Below are 18,354 nucleotides of genomic sequence, written 5' to 3' on the forward strand. Positions count from 1 at the left end.
AATCAAAATGAAATTATATTTCAAATATTGTCACATAATCTTCTTTTAAATATTTACAAACCACCTAATCTAACCATTTCTAAGAGAGTGTACATAAGATATAAAACCACCATACTAGTTGAAGGAGGCATCATTTGTATATCACTTTTTTTTGTTTCTCCTTCACTACTTTACTTCGAATTTCAGGCACACCAGATTCCACAGTTTCTAGAAAAAAAATTATGGAATACATGATATACCAAATATTATTAAACAACCTTATAATACATGATTTCCATTTAGATGCACAATAATAAATGAGTACATATGTTATGAAAGTTTACTATATGACACCAAAAGTTATCACCTGGGTAAAATTGCTAGGAAAAGAAACCACCTAATCCAAACATTGCTAAAAGAGTACATAAAATATAAAACCACCATACCAGTTGAAGGAGGCATCATTTGTATATCACTTGTTTTTCTTTTTCTCTTCACTGCTTTACTTCAAATTTCATGCACACCAGATTCCACAGTTTATAGAAAAAAAATTTGGAAGACATGAAATACTAAATATTATTAAACAAACTTATAATACACGATTTCCATTTACACGTACAATAATAAATGAGTACATATGTTATGCAAGTTTACTATATTACACCAAAAGTTATCACCTACCTAAAATTGCTTGGAATTTTTTTTTTCCATGTTAGTATGGGTTTTCCTCATTAAAACCCTGCTCCTAAGGCTATTTCCATGGGTTTTATTAATCAACAACCATTTATTAACATAATGTCTAATGATTGTAACAAAGTATAAACTAATTTTAAAATTGTCATACCATTTAAAGAATTGGGTGTCGTGTTTCTTGAACTTCCTTTTTCCTTGCATGCTTCCTTTGAATTCTCACTAGCTTCATATTCCATGGTTTCTGAAAATAAAGTAAAAAAATATTATCACAGTTTCGAATTATTGAAGAAAATATGAATTTATAAATACTATACCTACTTGCATCATTATATGTGTAACAAAATGAACAAGAACAATAACAAGTGTAGAACTCACAACAATAGCTAATCAAGGTTATAAAAATGGCACCCCCAAATAATTTATTATGTTCTTTTAATCGTGAATATATGAAAGCAAACATCTACTAGGTTTCCTTCTAGCACGAGCATAAGCACATTTCCAAAAGACATTACGTTGTGAATAAATAAAAAACTGTAGAGACTACAAAAACATCATATATACACAAAATTTATCTCTTATAGTCATGTATATTCTTAATTTGTTTTAGAAAAAATAAAAGAATAACACAATGAAAGAACATTAACTATGGTGATCATTAGATTTTCTTCTAGATCTTTGGCTAGCACAAAGACAAACACATAGCAACTTTGCAAGGTGAAAGAAATATAGAATGTGATAGAATTACTTCTAACAGGAACACAAGCATATTGCCAACAAGAATCTTTCAAAGAAAAAGAAATATTTGCATCCTAGATTTATTTCTATCACAAACACATGGATATTGTCAATAAAAACATTGTAAGGTGAAAGAAATCTAGCACGTGCTATTAGTAGAACGAACACATTCATTTCCAAGAAAAGCATTGCAAACCAAAAGAAATCTAGCACAAACTAGATTTCCTTCTAGCACAAACACAAACACATTTTCATTAAAAAAATTGCAAGGCAAGGGAAATGTAACTCATGCTAGACTCTGTTCTATCGCATACAAGAAGATTTCCAACAACAACATTGCATTGTAAAGCAAATCTAGTGCATGCTAAATTTCCTTCTAGCACAAACATAAGCACATTGTCAATAAAAACATTGCAATAATAATATTTACTGGGACATCTCCATGCTTATGACATTTGACCTTGCCTTTTAGAGACAATGAGGTTTTAGTCCATGCCTACATAGACTATTGTTACAATATAAAAAATGTTAAACCCTCAAATGATTAGAAGGCCCTTCATATGGAATATGTGGTCTAAGAATGGGTTATTGTACAAACATAATATGTTGCCAACAACAACATTGCATTGTGAAAAAAAACATTCTATATTACCCTCTATCACAAACACAAACACAAACATTGCAAGGTGAAATAAATATTTCACACGTTAAATTTCATTTTAGCATAAAAACAAACACATAACAACATTGTAGGGCCAAATAAATCTAACATGTGCTAGAATTACTTTTAGCAAAAATACAAACATGTTTCCAATGACAATATTGCAAAGAAAAGTAAATGTAGCACATGCTAGATTTATTTCTGGGACAGACACAAGCACATTGCCAATAACAACATTAGAAGAGGAAAAAAATTTAAGCATGCCTAAGTAGAATTAGTCATGGTCAATCATGATCAAACAATGATCAAACATTATTAATCCTAATCTATTTTAGTTAAGTATATTTTGAGGTGGACAAAATGGTCATCCATAGTCAACTATATGTTTTATTATTAATTATAAAAAGAAGTAATATATGAGTTAAAACTATTTACATTTAAAAAAAGATGTAGCAAGATTCTTAAGCATGGATATGCATCCCATTTTACCATTAGAATTTTTAACTTATGAATACCATGGGCCAAAACTATGGCTTACTAATACCACATGCCCAAAAACCATAGTACATATTCATGACATTTTTTTAATTAATTAATTTAATTAAAAGAATAAAAAACATAACTATAACCTTTGAGATACCATTATTATTAAAAATAATCTTTAAAAATTAATTTTTTACCATCTAATTAAAAATAATAAATAATTAAATTATAAATTATAAAAATAATATTCCAAAATAAATAAACTTATCTACATAATGATTCATAAAGTTGATTTTTAAAACAAAAATCACAGAAATGACTTGCTGTGAAAACAAAACTCAGCAGAGTGATCGAACCAAAAATTGGCCTCAAATCGAGGATTATATCAAAGCCTTAGCGTTACGTGATATGATTTGATATTTGAAGTGTCATGAATGGAGCGTTCGTTCGATAGTCAAAAGTGCATCTGACTTGGTGTACACGCACTGTTTTGTTTGACAAATTTGTCCACATACGATCAAATTCAATCAAATCAGCAAATATAAAGAACGGCTAAAATTAAACGATTCCACATCTAGAAAGCCTTTTTGGAATTGAGTTATGATGGGTTTCTTATTTTTCCAAAAATGGAAAGGAAGGCCATTTGGAAGACACTTCGTAAATTAAGAGATTGATGTTAAACGAGGAAGAACAATTTAATTTATTTTTGTAATTTTATTTTTATTTTTTATGAATAGAATTTTGATAAAGTCGGTAAATTCAAATTAACGTTTTAAAACTTCAGGAGGGCTTTAAAAAGGGACCAGATATGGGTTGCATTTTAACCGTGTTGTGCAAAGATCTAAGTGGGCATGTTCCATTATGAGTTTTGATAAGTTGGTTCAGGCTTTGCCTCTGCTTCTGCCTCTGCCTCTGCCTCTGCCTGCAATAGTAATAGCCACTTTCATATTCTTCTTCTCCTGCTGGATATTGCACCAGAGTCGAAGGAATGAGAGATTGCCTCCTGGACCCTATCCATGGCCAATCATCGGCAATTTCCACCAAGTGAGACTTCCTCTTCACCGTACTCTCAAAAATCTTGCTGAGAAATATGGTCCCATTTTGTTTCTGCGCTTTGGCTCTGTACCCACTGTGGTTGTTTCTTCATCTGAGATGGCCAAACACTTTATTAAAACTCATGATTTGATATTTGCCAGCCGACCTCTAACATCGGTAGGAAAATATTTCTTCTATAACTTCAAAGATATTGCCTTCAGTCCTTATGGAGATCACTGGAGGAAAATGAGAAAAATATGCGTGTTAGAACTGCTCACTGGCAAAAGAATCGAGTCCTTCAAGCATGTGCGACAGGAGGAACTGTCTGCGATGATCCATTCCATTTGGGAAGAGAGTGAGAGTGGCAGGATTGCCGTGAATGTGAGCAAGGCCATCTCTACTTCTCTAGCCAATATACTTTGGCGAATACTGGCGAGGAAGAAATTTTCTGACAATGACTTGGGGGCCGATGGCAAAGGGTTCGCGGATCTGGTGGTCGAGGTGTCCATTGCGGTCGGAAGTTTAAACATTGGAGACTTCATTCCTTATTTGGGTTGCCTTGATTTGCAAGGTATCAAGCGGGCCCTAAAGAAGGCCAACGCAAGATTTGATGCATTCGCTGAGAAAATGATAGATGAACATATTAATGCCTCCACCATCAGAAATGGTGAGGCAGATGCAGAGTGTCATGTTAAAGATATCATCGATGTGCTCCTTGAGATGGCCAAGAATGATAATACGGAGGCAAAAGTTACACGTGAAATAATCAAGGCAATTACATATGTATGTTCATATGCCATCGCCCACTGCTATTCTTTTCAAATTATCAAACATGAATAAATTCTCTAACTTTTATCATTGTATTTGTATTGGTGCAGGAGTTGTTTTCTGCTGGAATGGAGACATCGGCAAACGTGTTAGAATGGGCCATGAGTGAGCTGCTAAGACATCCTCATGCAATGAAGAAATTGCAGCAAGAAATCGAATCCGTCGTTGGCCAACAAGGTATAGTAAAGGAGTCGGATCTGGCAAGCATGGTATACCTCCATTGTGTCGTGAAAGAGACCCTACGGCTATACCCATCGTTGCCGCTAGCGCTTCCCCACGAGTCTCTAGAGGCTGTCACAGTCGGGGGGTACTATATACCTAAGAAAACAATGGTAATCATGAACTTGTGGGCTATAGGAAGGGATCCCAGTGTGTGGGGGGCAGATGCTTCCGAATTCAAGCCGGAGAGATTTATGCAGATGGAAGAAAATGGTATGGATTTATCAGGAGGTCAATCAGACTTCAGGATGCTTCCATTTGGGGCGGGAAGAAGAAGATGCCCAGGATCTGCCATGGCTATTCTGACGGTTGAGTTTACATTGGCTCAGTTGTTGCACACTTTCGACTGGAGAGTAGAAGGCGATCCATCAGAGCTGGATATGAAGGAAGCATGTGCAACCACGATGCCAAGACAAACTCCGCTGCTTGCTTATCCAAGGTTGAGGCTGCCTCGTTGTCCTTAGAAATCCGTAAACTATCTATCTATGTACGCAGGGTAGGGAAAGCTTTTCACAAAGTATATCTATAATAAGCGTGAAAGCTGAACATCCACTATGGGGAGTGATGGTAGAGTGCTATTTTCTGTTTCACTTGCTAAATTCGTAGTTATGCCTACAAATCTGTAATAGTTAAACATATTAGATAGATTCCAGTTGTTTGGGCTGCTCTTTTCATTACGAGAAGATGTAGAGCACGCTACCTGACATGTAACTGTTCTGGCAGGCTCGCCAATCAAAGCTTTGCATCGGATCATCGCTGGCCAGACTAAACAGACACCTAGATTGTAATAGTTTTATTCAGAATTAAACAGACACCTAGATTGTAATAGTTTTATTCAGAATTAAACAGACACCTAGATTGTAATAGTTTTATTCGGAATTGAATCGTTTTGCTTGTTTATTTTTATTGTTTGAGAGGGAGGGTTTAACACTTACAATTGATCTAATTTAATTTTCCTGGACACTTAACAATGATCTACGTCTAGCTGCAACTCAGAAGAATTTAATTTACATAAACAACATATTATCTTTCTACAGATTTCTTATAAACCCATAACAATTGTTGAACGATTTGAAGTTGGTTGTCCGATTTAGAGTATTTGACTTTGATTATATATGAATGGAGGATGTTTTTCGTTGATAATCTTATAGTTTATGAAATTCTGTAATTTTGAAGTATTTTTCTGTTTTTCCGAACACCTCCAAACAAATTAATAGATATATTAATATTTTATTATTATTATTATTTTATTTATTAAGGGAAGAAGAATGATTTGTTTACAATAGGATGTTTATCACTAGGATTATGGGAAGTTTGGTTGAGCTTGGACATTTTTTGGGATAGTTTTAATTTCCTAAAGTGATTTCCATTCTCAATCCCTTGTGATGGGATGCTTATAATCAAGATAGTTTTAATTTCCCAAAGTGGCTTCCATCCTCAACCCCTCAAAATGGGAGGTTTATCACCCAGAGAGTTTTAATCTCTCAAAATAACTTCTATCCTCAAACTTCTCACAATAAGATGCTTATCACTAAAGGCTTCCATCCTCAACCCCTCAGAATAAAATACTTGTCACCAGAATTATGTATAGCGAAATGCCTTGAAATAGTTTTATTTCCCAAAATAACTTCTATCCCTCCCATAAAATTTGAACTTGAAAACTAAGCCCCATTTAAACCAACTACTTTACGCATCATAGTGTTACAAATCTTTTCAATATTATTGATTCGTTAATTTACATAAAAACAAACTTTTCAAGAAATAACAGACCTAGGTTAATAATACATCTTCAAGAAATGACAGAAGTAGGTTAATAATACATTTTGAATGAGTAAAAATATTGGAACAATTGACCGTACCTACTTCATATTATTTGCGATGATACTTCGATCCCCTTCTGGGAATGAGTTACCAGTAATAGGGGATTCGATTTTGAATGAATAAACAATGGAAATAGCTGCAAGGTCATAAGGAATGTAATAGAAGATAACACAGTAATTATTTCAGTTTCTTGATAATGTTGACTATACAATCGTCATAGTTGTCTTGCTGTTTGATTGATTCTTTTTCACTTTCTTGCTCATGTTGACCCTGCAATCGTCATAGTTTTCTTACAGTTTGACTGATTTCTTTTGAATGGCCAACACTATCCAACCATACACACCCAAGTCTAATCTCTGCAGCGTCACCATAGGAACAACGGGAGTGCTTAATGCTCGAGACAGATAGCATGGAGGTTATTTAAGTTATCATGTTTCGCACTGGAAACAAACTATCTGTATATCACCACTTTTTTTTTCATGCGTACACCTGCACTTCATCTCAGCAGTTATTTTTTTAATGCTTTGACAGACCTCCATGAAGTCCAACATGGAAATAGATCTCATGCGCGACAACCTCTACAGGATAGCTTCTACGATAATCAAATCCAGAACATCGAAGAAGCCTCCAAAAGAGGTTTAAATAGCAGCCGAATATCCAGTAAATCTTGGCAGCTTACATGCAATATATTATTTCGTTCGCAACTTTCAGCTTCAAATTAAATATTAGTAAACAGAAACACTATAATTCTATGAAAGTGTCAGTTCCGCTTCTAACATTAATTCTTTTACCAAAAGTATACTTCTGCACACTACTAAAGATTAATTGAATCTTTTGTATTTCAAATTTCATCGAATCTTAAAATAAGAAATTATGATTTTTTTTTATTATTATAAAAAATTATTATAAATAAGATATAAATTTAATATTTAGATATTAGTTTTTGGTATTCAACTGCCTTAAGGAAGTCATTCATTTATGACTAATTTCTCATGATTTTTTAATAGTCCACTTAGCACTCATTTCATGATCATTTTCATGAAAGTAAGTCATTCATTTATGACTAATTTCTCATGATTTTTGAATAGTCCACTTAGCACTCATTTCATCTATGACTATTTCCATGTCATCTATGACCATTTCCATGAGAGATAGTCGTAACTGACTCACTAATAGTGAAAATAAATTAGTTTTCCCCCACAATCAAGCCCACTTAGCTTGCTACACCATTTGCAAAACCTTAGCAAGTATTGTGCCTCATGGACCATTCAAGTAGAGTTCCCTTAGCATTTCCATGTCATCTATGATCATTTCCATGAGAGGTAGTCGTAACTGACTCACTAATAGTGAAAATAATTCAGTTTTTCCCCACAATCAAGCCACTTAGCTTGCTACGCCATTTGCAAAACCTTAGCAAGTATTGTGCCTCATGGACCATTCAAATAGAGTTCCCTTAGTGCATTATATTAGATGTCAAAACTGACTCACTAATAGTGAAAATAAATTATTTTTCCCCACAATCAAGCCCACTTAGCTTGCTACCCTATTTGCAAAACCTTAGCAAGTATTGTGCCTCATGGACCATTCAAGTAGAGTTCCCTTAGCAGTGCATTATATTAGATGTCAAAACTGACTCACTAATAGTGAAAATAAATTATTTTTCCCCACAATCAAGCCCACTTAGCTTGCTACTCCATTTGCAAAACCTTAGCAAGTATTGTGCTTCATGGACCATTCAAGTAGAGTGTATTATGGTCACCCATCCCAAATCGCCTCTGGCTCAAGTGCGCTTAACTGTGGAGTTTTTCCCCATAATCAAGCTCACTTAGCTTGCTACCCCATTTGCAAAACCTTAGCAAGTGTTGTGCTTCATGGACGATTCAAGTAGAGTTCTCTTCACTCTTTTGAATTAAGTATTGGAGGTTTTCGTAGTGCATTATATTAGATATCATTTTTTGGGATTCAACTGCATTACTAATTTCTCATGATTTTTGAATAGTCCACTTAGCACTAATTTCTCATGATTTTTGAATAGTCCACTTAGCACTCATTGATGCTCACAATTTCTCATGATTTTTGAATAGTCCACTTAGCACCACAATTTCTCATGATTTTTGAATAGTCCGCTTAGCACTCTTTGCATCAAGTGATGCTCACAAGGGTGAAGAAGTGGAATTGAAACTAGTGAAAATAAATCACATAGCGTCAATCATCACTTACCGAGCTTGCACCCGGTAACTAGGACTTTCGGGAGGTCACCCATCCTACATCACCTCTGGCTCAAACACACCTGTGGAGTTTTTCCCCACAATCAAGCCCATTTAGCTTGCTACCCCATTTGCAAAACCTTAGCAAGTATTGTGCTTCATGGACCATTCAAGTAAAGTTCCCTTCACTCTTTTAAATTAAGTATTGGGGTTTTTGCACTACATTATATTAGATATTATTTTTAAGTCAATTTCATTATTTATATTGTACTTCTTTTTATTTATTTTGATTTAAATTATAAAAAAAAAAAAAACTTTTTAGATTAAATATTATTTTTATATAAAATTGTGAAAAAAGTTTTTAAATATATTTTAATTTAAAATTGAAATTGATTTTATTAAAATATTTATCTAACTACATTCTCAACATGGTAATATACCCTTACTCTTTTCACCCCATTCGTTTGATGTGGATTGTGATATACTCTTTTCACGACAGACCGATTTGGAAAGAAGCTGCTCAGCTAAACCTCTCTGGCGCTACTGCTGTAGAGTGGAAGCTCATTTGTTCACATTTGAATCTGGCGGGCCTTTACATAAATGATCATGTGGATACTATTACATGGTCTGGTAAACTAGCGGAAAACAATATTGTAGTTGTTGATACATACTATCAGCTGTGTTTACTTCAATCTGACCACACGGGGAATGGGTGGTTCACTAAATTTTGGAGTCCACTACTTCCTATTAAAATCACTATTTTCCTCTGGCTGGTGTGGAAGAATAAGAATTTGACCTGGGAAAATCTTCAAGTGCAGGACTGGTCTGGCCCTGGATTCTGTGTTCTATGTGAAAATGATGCTGAGAACAACTCACACCTCTTCAGAACTTGTAGTTCAGTTTCCACTTTATGGCAACAATTAGAGCGCAGAATAGGCAACCTGGGGCCATACATGTGTGACATTGAACTCTGGCTGACCTGGTGGAGCACCCAAACCAGCCCAAGAAGACTCATTCCTGCCATATTTATATGGGAAATATGGAAATGGCGCAACAACATCATATTCAACAATCACAGGGAGCTGGCATCGAGTGTGCTAGAGAGAATTGCACAAAAACAGAGGATGTTCTACAATCCTCTCCAAAATAGAGGCCATCTCGAACTCTGCAAAAAATGGAATTGGTATATCCTTCAAGTTTCTTTGATGGGGCTTCAAGAGATCACAAATGTGGTTGTGGTTTCATAATCAACTTTCACTCAGAACTATCATATCATGTCTTATGGGGGGCTGGCACTGGAACAAACACAAAGGTGGAAGTAGTGGCCCTCTGGGGATTACTTTGGTTCACAAACTTTCTGGACATTCAAAATTTACATGTTTTTGGCGACTCCAAGGTTGTCATTGACTATGTTTGTTTACAGGCTCATATTCAAAAATATTCACTACAAGGTTGGCTAATGCAAATCAAAAATATTTGGAGTTCCCTCAAAAATCCCACAATCCAACATATTAGCAGAATTTTAAATTCTGAGGCAGACACACTACCAAAGAATGCTCTGGATTTGGAGTTGGATGGTTTACATGTATCTATCAAATTGAAGGAGACTTGGCTAGATGTTGGAAACTTCCCAATCCCTTGTTAGTTCTTAGATCTCTCTATCGCTAGAATTTTCCTAACTATCAATTGCATACTTTCTCAGGAGACTGCTTCTGCAACACTCTTTTTGTTTTATATTTGATCGCACTATCTAGACAAAAATTTGGTGCTTTAGCAAAAAAATCAAAAACAGGAGTCAAAGGCTTGGCCACTGGGCTTTCAGTGTCCTCTCCCAGGAGTGACAACTTTAAACTTGTAAAATACAACACAACGTTACCTCCTGGGTAGATGGTGTTTCAGTCATAACATATATACTCCTTTTCTTCTGTCTAACACCAAAGTTCTTGCAAAAGAAAAAAGCCCGTTGTTGACACAACATCAGATTCAGTACATATCACCACGGTTGATGCGTAAATAGGCCCTTATGATGCTACAAGCAGTTATACAACGGCAGGAATATCATTCCCAACATGAATATACTTTCAACAAAACAATATCAACTCATGTTTCTGGTCTATGTCACAAAATTTGGATGATGAAATAGGCTATTTCTGTATTTTTCTACTGATCTGTAACATGCACAGTATGTCTTCAATTTTGTCCTGATATAACTTAGGGTCACAGTGTTTGCTTTTGAGTTCAAGAACTCCACATTTTTTGTCATATTGTCAAATAGTGGCATCTGATTGCCAATATAATATATATAAAGGTTTTTTCATTCTAAAAACAAAACAAAAAAAACAAATATTTTAAAAATATATATAATTTATGAAACACATTATTGATAATAAATAACTTACTAAATATATTAACAATTTTTTTTCTAAAGTTGTGTTTAGTGAGATTTTTTGGAAAATTTTCCCGTAGGTTTTTCTCCTCTAATTTCTCTAAAATCACAACTCCTGATCGAAGTGCCCTAAGGGTTTTTCAGTGTGATCAATCTATATATACAGTGAAAAAACTAGTTTAAATAACACAAATCAAGATTTCACCTCAATTTTTTCCGTTGAATATCCACAAACAACTCTATTATTTTTATAAATTATTATTTTCTTTTTTGTTTCTTAATTACGATAATGTATTGTTTCTTATTTAAATACGTTTTTTTTTTTTCAATTTTGATAAGATATTCATCACCAATACTACCATATTCTCTTTATCCATTTCATCCAATTATCTATTGAATATGCTAATGTATTGTTTTTGAGTTATAATAAGATATTCATATTTTTTCAGTTTTGTGAAAATATTCATCACCCATACTACCATATTTTCTTTATCCATTTCATCCAATTATCTATTGGATATGGATTTTTTTCAGCACGAAAAAAAGTTGTATATATTATAAATAATTCTGGTACAAAAAAGTATGTCATAGGGTAAAGTAAAAGCAAAAATTTTTCTTTCGCCGTATAGCATATGGGAACATGAAAAACATATACGGCAATACATATACAGTAGGCAAATAGTGTAATAAACCCATAATCAATGATATGCGACAAGAATGGGTACCTGAGCATGATACAGTTGATAAATAGACAAGTTCATGATACATACTAGGTCAATAGTCTGGTGCATATCCTATATACCCGGCTTTGAGAAATGTTGGATTTGATGCGAGACTGGCCCCACTGTGATGCTCAAGTTCCATATACCGCATTGCAAACGCAGGCCCTTCTTTGATAATTCATCGGTAATCAAATTCTGGGAGCGATTGACATGAGCTATGGAGAAATCCTTTGAAGATTTCCACAGAGGAAATTATGTGCATCCATCCGGTGAGATTGGCATTGTTAATGGAATGTTTGCCGATAACATGATCTATAATGATTTTTGAGTCACCATAGATACGAAGTGCACCAATATTCAGAAAAGAGCAGAATAATAGAAGTCCATATAATGCCATGGCTTTAGCTTTATTGTTAGTTCCTGCACCCCCGTTTCAATATTTTGAATAATGCTAGTCTTCAAGAATATTTATATAAACTCCACATGCACAAATACCATCTTTCACTGCACCATCAAAGTGAGCCCTTGGATATATCATTAGAGAATGGGAAGACTCATTTGATTTTTCATTCACATGCTGGGGGATGTTGGGAAGGAGAGTAAGATATAATGAGATAATTTGGTCAAATAAGTTCATAAAATTCTCCTTATAGTCTTGAAAAATGACCTTATTTCTCCACTTCCAAATGAACCAGAACACAATAAGAGGGATAGACCTCCATATCAGTATCTATTTACTCCACCATTCAATAGCATCTTTAATAGATGAATGAGAGTTGTTTTTGAACCCAAAATATGAAGCCAGCTTATTCCAAAGAACTTGTGTGTGGAAGCAATTTAGAAGGATGTGCAGATTGTCCTTCGACTCAGATCAGCAAATGGGGCAAACAACAGGGCCGTGCCAATTCCTCTTTTGTAAGTTGTCCCAAGTGAGATTTTTATTGTGATACACAAGCCATGTGAATAAAATAATCTTGTATGGGCACCCAAACTTCCAGAAAGAAAATGGAAAAATGTTATCGGCACGAGAATGTTGTTCCTCTATTATGGAGAGGTATATATCTTTAACAAGAACATTTATCTTACCACCCCTACCCCGCCAGACAATGTCGTCCTCTTCTTCAGTTCTGTAAATACCACAGTTCTTCATTTTCCAGATAATCATATTCCATTGAGATGCGACTAGACCATTAAGGCCCAAATCATTAGCAGATTTCCAACTTGGAATAGCACCCTGCCATTCGTTAATAACCTGTGCCCAATAAAAAATACCTTTTTGATGGAGAATATGTAAGAGCTGATGAGGAATATGTGAAACTTCTTCTCCGCCCATGAAAGGGTCAAGACCAATAAGAATACTATTCCCAAACTGAGGATTCCACACAAGGTTTTTGAAAAAGAAACCCTGGATCTTATGAAAACTCCTCCATATAGCAGATCCACGAGCAGGCCCAAATGAACTGTACCTGAACCAAAAGGAAAAATATTTGTTCCCCAAATATTTTATTCTGATTGCATTACTCCATATATTGTTTCCAAAAACAGATTTCCATAATGATTTACATAGCAAGGCCATACCAAATTTTCGAAGGTCCATAATACCCCAACCCCCCATCTTTTTTGGGAGGGTCAGGCTTGAAACCCTGGACATGTGGAATTTCTTTTTTTCCTTATAGCCCCCTCAAATGAAAAATGCCATTAACTTATTTAGTTTTTGAATGATGATGGCCGGAATATAAAATAAGTGGGCCCATTAGACTAAAAGCTGGGCGAGAATAGATTGTGTAAGAATCATCCTTCCAGCCAATGAGAGACATTTATACTTCTAGCCTGCAATCCTTTTGTGGAATCTGTTTAGGATCCAAGTCCAATCTGTTGAAGAATATCCTATTGGCTTCAAATGATAGCCCAAATATTTCATTCTTTCTTTGATAGATTTAGCCTGTATATTGAAGAGATGAGAGAGGTATTCCATTTCTTCCATATTAATATCCCCATGGTGGAAAGATGATTTACCTTCATTTATACACAGTCCAGCAGCTTTTTCAAAGTGAAATAATATCTCATGTAGATAAATCCAGGTTTGTCTATAGAGCATGACAAAAATCAATATGTCGTCCACAAAAAGATTATGCGAAAAATTATTGCCCTTGTTGATAGAAAGAGGACAGCGATGACCCTCGCAAACAACCCTTTTTATATGAAGGCTAAGCGAATCCATAACAAGGATGAAAAGGAGGGGAGAAAGGGAACATCCCTGATGGAGGCCCCTGGCAGCTGAGAAGAAAGGAGTAGGAATACTATTTATAAGAATGGCATAATTAACATTCTCCACACAGGCCATTATCGAGTTGGTGCATTAATTACTAAGTCCAATTTTAATAAGAAGGCATCTCAAAAATCCCCAGTCAATACAGTCATAGGATTTTTTAAGGTCTATTTTGAGGATGGTTGCATCAATTTTTTTGGAATGTATAGAATGGAGACATTCTTGAGTAATAGCCACAGCATCCAAGATATTTCTGCCTATTAAGAAACCGTGCTGCTCACAGGAAAGAAAAGTAGACATGGTGCCCCGGATTGTTCCTGCAATGATTTTATATATAGTGTTACATAGGGATATAGGTCTATAGTCTGAGAAGGTAAGAGAAGCCTTTTTCTTAGGAATCAAGGCAATGTAGGTAGAAGATATGATGTGATTAATGTTTCCCCTTATTCTAGATTCTTCAATCATACCCAGGATATCATTTTTCATCAGGTCAAAAAAATGAATGAAAATGTCAATGGTCCATCCATCTGGACCCAGGCATTTGTCTTTTTTGAAAGATTTCATGACAGACAACAGTTCTTCCTCTGAGACAAAAGCATATAAATGATAATTTTGTTCAGAGTCGAACATGGTGGGGTAAGGCTCAATACCCCATATGATATCATCCATCCCAATGTCCCGGTCCCTTCTGTATGCATTTTAAAAAAAAATTACAGCTTTTTTAGAAATCTCATCATGTGAGTGCAGCAGAAAGCCCTCATCATTCTTAATTTCCCATATAGCATTAGATTCCCGTCTTTTATTAGCAAAACGGTGGAAGAATTTGGTATTCTTGTCACCCTCCTTTAACCAAATGGCCCGGCTTTTTAGTCTCCAGGTCGATTCTTCAATGGCCAGGAGATTCTGTTTCTTTTTTTCCAACTCCCATATCCGAGAGTGCACATCCCATGAGATTTTGTGATCAGTCATAAATCTGGCGATGCTTTCAAGTTCCTTATTAATCTCCTGTAGTTCTAATATGTTAGAACGTTTCTTATAAGCTTGCCATTCTTTAACCTTTTTACGAAGCTGAGCCATACGGCTTAACAAAGATTTAGTTTGAGAATACGAAACATGTGGCTCATATGACAGCCAAGTTTCCTTAACAATATTGTTGAAACCATCATCCTCTAACCAAATCCTGTTAAACTTGAAAGGATAATCCTTTCTGTGATTCAGAGCCGCCCATTGCAAGGATATAGGCCTGTGGTTGGAAATAAAACAAGGGAGAATACTAGAAGAGGGTAAACCAAGACGCTCTATAAGCCTGTCATGAATAATGAAACAATCTATTCTTTTGGCAATGTATTCATCCTTGTCCTCCCATTATCCCATGTATGAGCTAACATAGTAGGGCTATTATTAACAAAATTAAATTAGAGAATAGCATCCCTGATGGATCTACCCATAGGATCAACTTTTCTGCCATTTCCCCACACTTCGTCAGAGCTTAAAGAGCAGTTTAAATCCCCTACAATTAGGAGGGAGTCTATCTCCATGATCCCCGAGGCCAGGAACCGATTCCAATAAATAGAGCGGTTCTTGTATGGGGCATAAATGTTCAGGATATGTATAGAGGCAGCCATGCCCCGGAATTTTGCAAGAATCAGGATACCATCTAGACAACGAAAGGTCCTGGCTGATATCCAAACCGGGTCCCATAGAACAACCAATCCTCCAAATAGCCCGGATGCCTCTGTCGCTGAAATATGCCATGTAGGGAACATGCGTCTGAAATAAGCAATAGTTTTCAGATGGTCATGCATGGTCTCTTGTATCAGGATAATTTTTGAGGCGGAAGAAAGAAACAAATTTTTAAGAGCCAAAAATTTCGGGTCCGCCCCAAGACCCCTTATATTCATAGAGAGAATTTTGATCATGAGGCCCCGTCCCCAGGCAAACTTGCTCTAAGAGGCCCGCTTCCTGCCATATCTGTTATAGGAATGTCTACAAGTGCCGAATCTTGAATATCAATTTTAGATATACCCTTCCTACCTCAAAAATGCCTACTACCTTTGTTTCCTTTTGACCATGTTATTTCCTGCCGACGAGGGGTTGATGACAGGTGAGAGAGACTTTCGTGGCTTATGAATGGTCAGTGGCTGGAGGTGGAGAGATTCTCTTTGCAATAACAAGTCAAGATCACTGCCAATAGAATTTGTAGGGGATGTAATAGGTAAGTTTGTAGGAGTAATCAAAATCATTGAAGCTTTTCCTTTTATAACAGACATGTCTATTTGGACGATGGCTTGACGATAAATCAGGGAGCGTGTTTTATCAGCATAGATAGGTGAAGAAGATGAGGATGGAATGATAGTAATGTTTGGATTCGAATGGAGGTTAGAGTTCAGATGAGGAATAGGCATAGGAGATTTTATGGCCGCCCCTGGAGAGGGTTCCAGGGGATGGGGATGAGAGAACAGTTCCTGAGCCCCTGAAATAACTAAATTATCCATGGACAATGATCTTGGAAAAGTAAGGGGGGTAGAATTTGGATATTTTGGAGTCATGGAGCGCCGTCGGGCAGTATCACATGAAGGGTCTCGCGAAATCGAAAAACTATTAGACAGAACCGGGGACGTTATATCAGCAATAGAAGAAAACCCTTTTAAATTATTTCTTTCTCCTCTAGCATCACAGAAAACCTTATTCATGTCACGAGTGAGCGGCTCGACATGAGAATTTTTCTTTTTTTCCTTCTTAAACGAATGACGAGGGCAGTGTTTTTTCAGCTGACCAGTTTTGTGACAGAGGGAGCATCGGAAAGGAACTCCCCAATAGTCAAGTCTTTGGTGAATTGATAATTCACCCCAAACAAGATCAATATGATCAGGAAAGCCGCCTCTGTACTCTTTCTCGATCAGGATCCATGCCACCCGCTTATCCTTGGCACCTAAGCACTTAGGATCTACATACACAAATTTCCCAATGGCATTTCCAATGAGAGAAAGCGATTTCTTTGTCCATAGCTCGATGGGAAAGGCAGACAGCTTAACCCAAATCAGATTATTTTGAGGGGTATTCCGCAATGGGTTAAAGCCAATATACCATTTGTGAAGGGCCAAAAAGCTTTTTCTATGAACCCAAGGGAGAGCCCATATGGTGTCCAGATCTTTTACTTTCAAGAAGTGAAAACTGTACCAGTCCTTCATTAACCTGACAATAGTAGGGATGTATCCTATCAAGGGGCGCCATTTAGATCCAAGCCAAGTTCTTATCTGGGTGTCTTCCATATCAGGAAAATACCATTTGCCTATCAGAGCATGAGATTGTAGACTAGCAATGTGATTTGCCAGAGAGACACCGTCTAGGAAAATAACCAGCGGAGGTGGAGTAATCTTAGCAGGATGATGATTGTGTTTGAGCCGCAGACGAACATAATCTTCAAACCTAAGGTTCTGCCTATGACGCTGGGGAATCATATGTTTCGCTAAAGAGGATTGTCAGCAAGTCGGTTTGATAGTGCCATAGTGGAGAGCCTCTGCCTCCATAGCAGCGCAATCTAATTCTGATGTGTCAGATTTGACAGGGAAGATCTCCATGTCATCTAGATGAATGGAGAGTCCACCACATGAAAGGACAACAAGACCAAAAGATAGGAACAAGATATTCAAATCTATTGGCAGAAGGAAAAAAACACTTCGGGATAGTTAATCCTGAAACCATATATGGAAAAACTAACAAAACGCCTTATCCCCAATTAATGATAGTACATTTGAGGTAAAATGAAGTCAAAGACCAGAAAGAGGAAGATCCTATAAAGGGTCTAGGGATTAACAAAAACATCTATAAGATGTGACTTTCTAACAAAAACATTCAAATCTAGATATAGAAGGACAGGCCTGAAGATAGGGAAGGATTATCTCAAATCATTCCGTACAAGGGAGAACCCCTCGGAAAGATCAATGTAGTCTTCAAAATTAATGACTAACAAATATGCAGATATGAGGAATAATCCAGAAAGACAGTGACGACGAAAAGTAGGTGGAAGAGTAAATCACAAGTACCATCGAGGATCCCCAACTCCCCGGAAATTGAAAAATAGAGATGGCCAAAATTCGACCAAGTCTCCAAAAAAACCAGCCGAACTCCCCAAAAAAATAGAGGATTCAACACTCACTAGATTAGGGAATACTAGAAGATCATAAAACTACGAGGAGGAAACAATGGGATCGTATACGCAAGACTTAAGTGGAACATGGAAATATGAAGCAACAACAAAAACAATAACCACATTTACACCACCAATGACCTATCTTGAAGCTAAAGTCCAAACA

The 18,354-nt window shown here is 36.1% G+C and overlaps 1 protein-coding gene across 1 annotated transcript; it reads left to right on the plus strand.

Annotated features, from left to right (window-relative positions):
• The first annotated feature begins 3,365 nt into the window (after positions 1 to 3,365).
• On the plus strand, positions 3,366 to 5,505 carry LOC149251949 (cytochrome P450 750A1-like). Its single transcript, XM_089459634.1, has 2 exons — positions 3,366 to 4,369; positions 4,465 to 5,505. The coding sequence occupies exons 1-2, from the start codon at positions 3,413 to 3,415 to the stop codon at positions 5,095 to 5,097; spliced, it is 1,590 nt and encodes a 529-aa protein (XP_089315760.1). The 5' UTR covers positions 3,366 to 3,412; the 3' UTR covers positions 5,098 to 5,505.
• Positions 5,506 to 18,354: the final 12,849 nt, after the last annotated feature.

The sequence above is a fragment of the Pinus tabuliformis genome, chromosome 7 (assembly GCF_031772625.1).
Source record: "Pinus tabuliformis cultivar Carrire ecotype Pingquan chromosome 7, CPIR1, whole genome shotgun sequence".
In the NCBI taxonomy this organism is placed as follows: domain Eukaryota; kingdom Viridiplantae; phylum Streptophyta; class Pinopsida; order Pinales; family Pinaceae; genus Pinus; species Pinus tabuliformis.

Excerpts from the sequence above, each read along its gene's own strand:
- LOC149251949 (XM_089459634.1), top strand. The coding sequence starts at position 3,413 with ATGAGTTTTGATAAGTTGGTTCAGGCTTTGCCTCTGCTTCTGCCTCTG. Across the intron at positions 4,370-4,464 it reads TAATCAAGGCAATTACATAT|GAGTTGTTTTCTGCTGGAAT; the intron begins GTATGTTCATAT and ends GTATTGGTGCAG.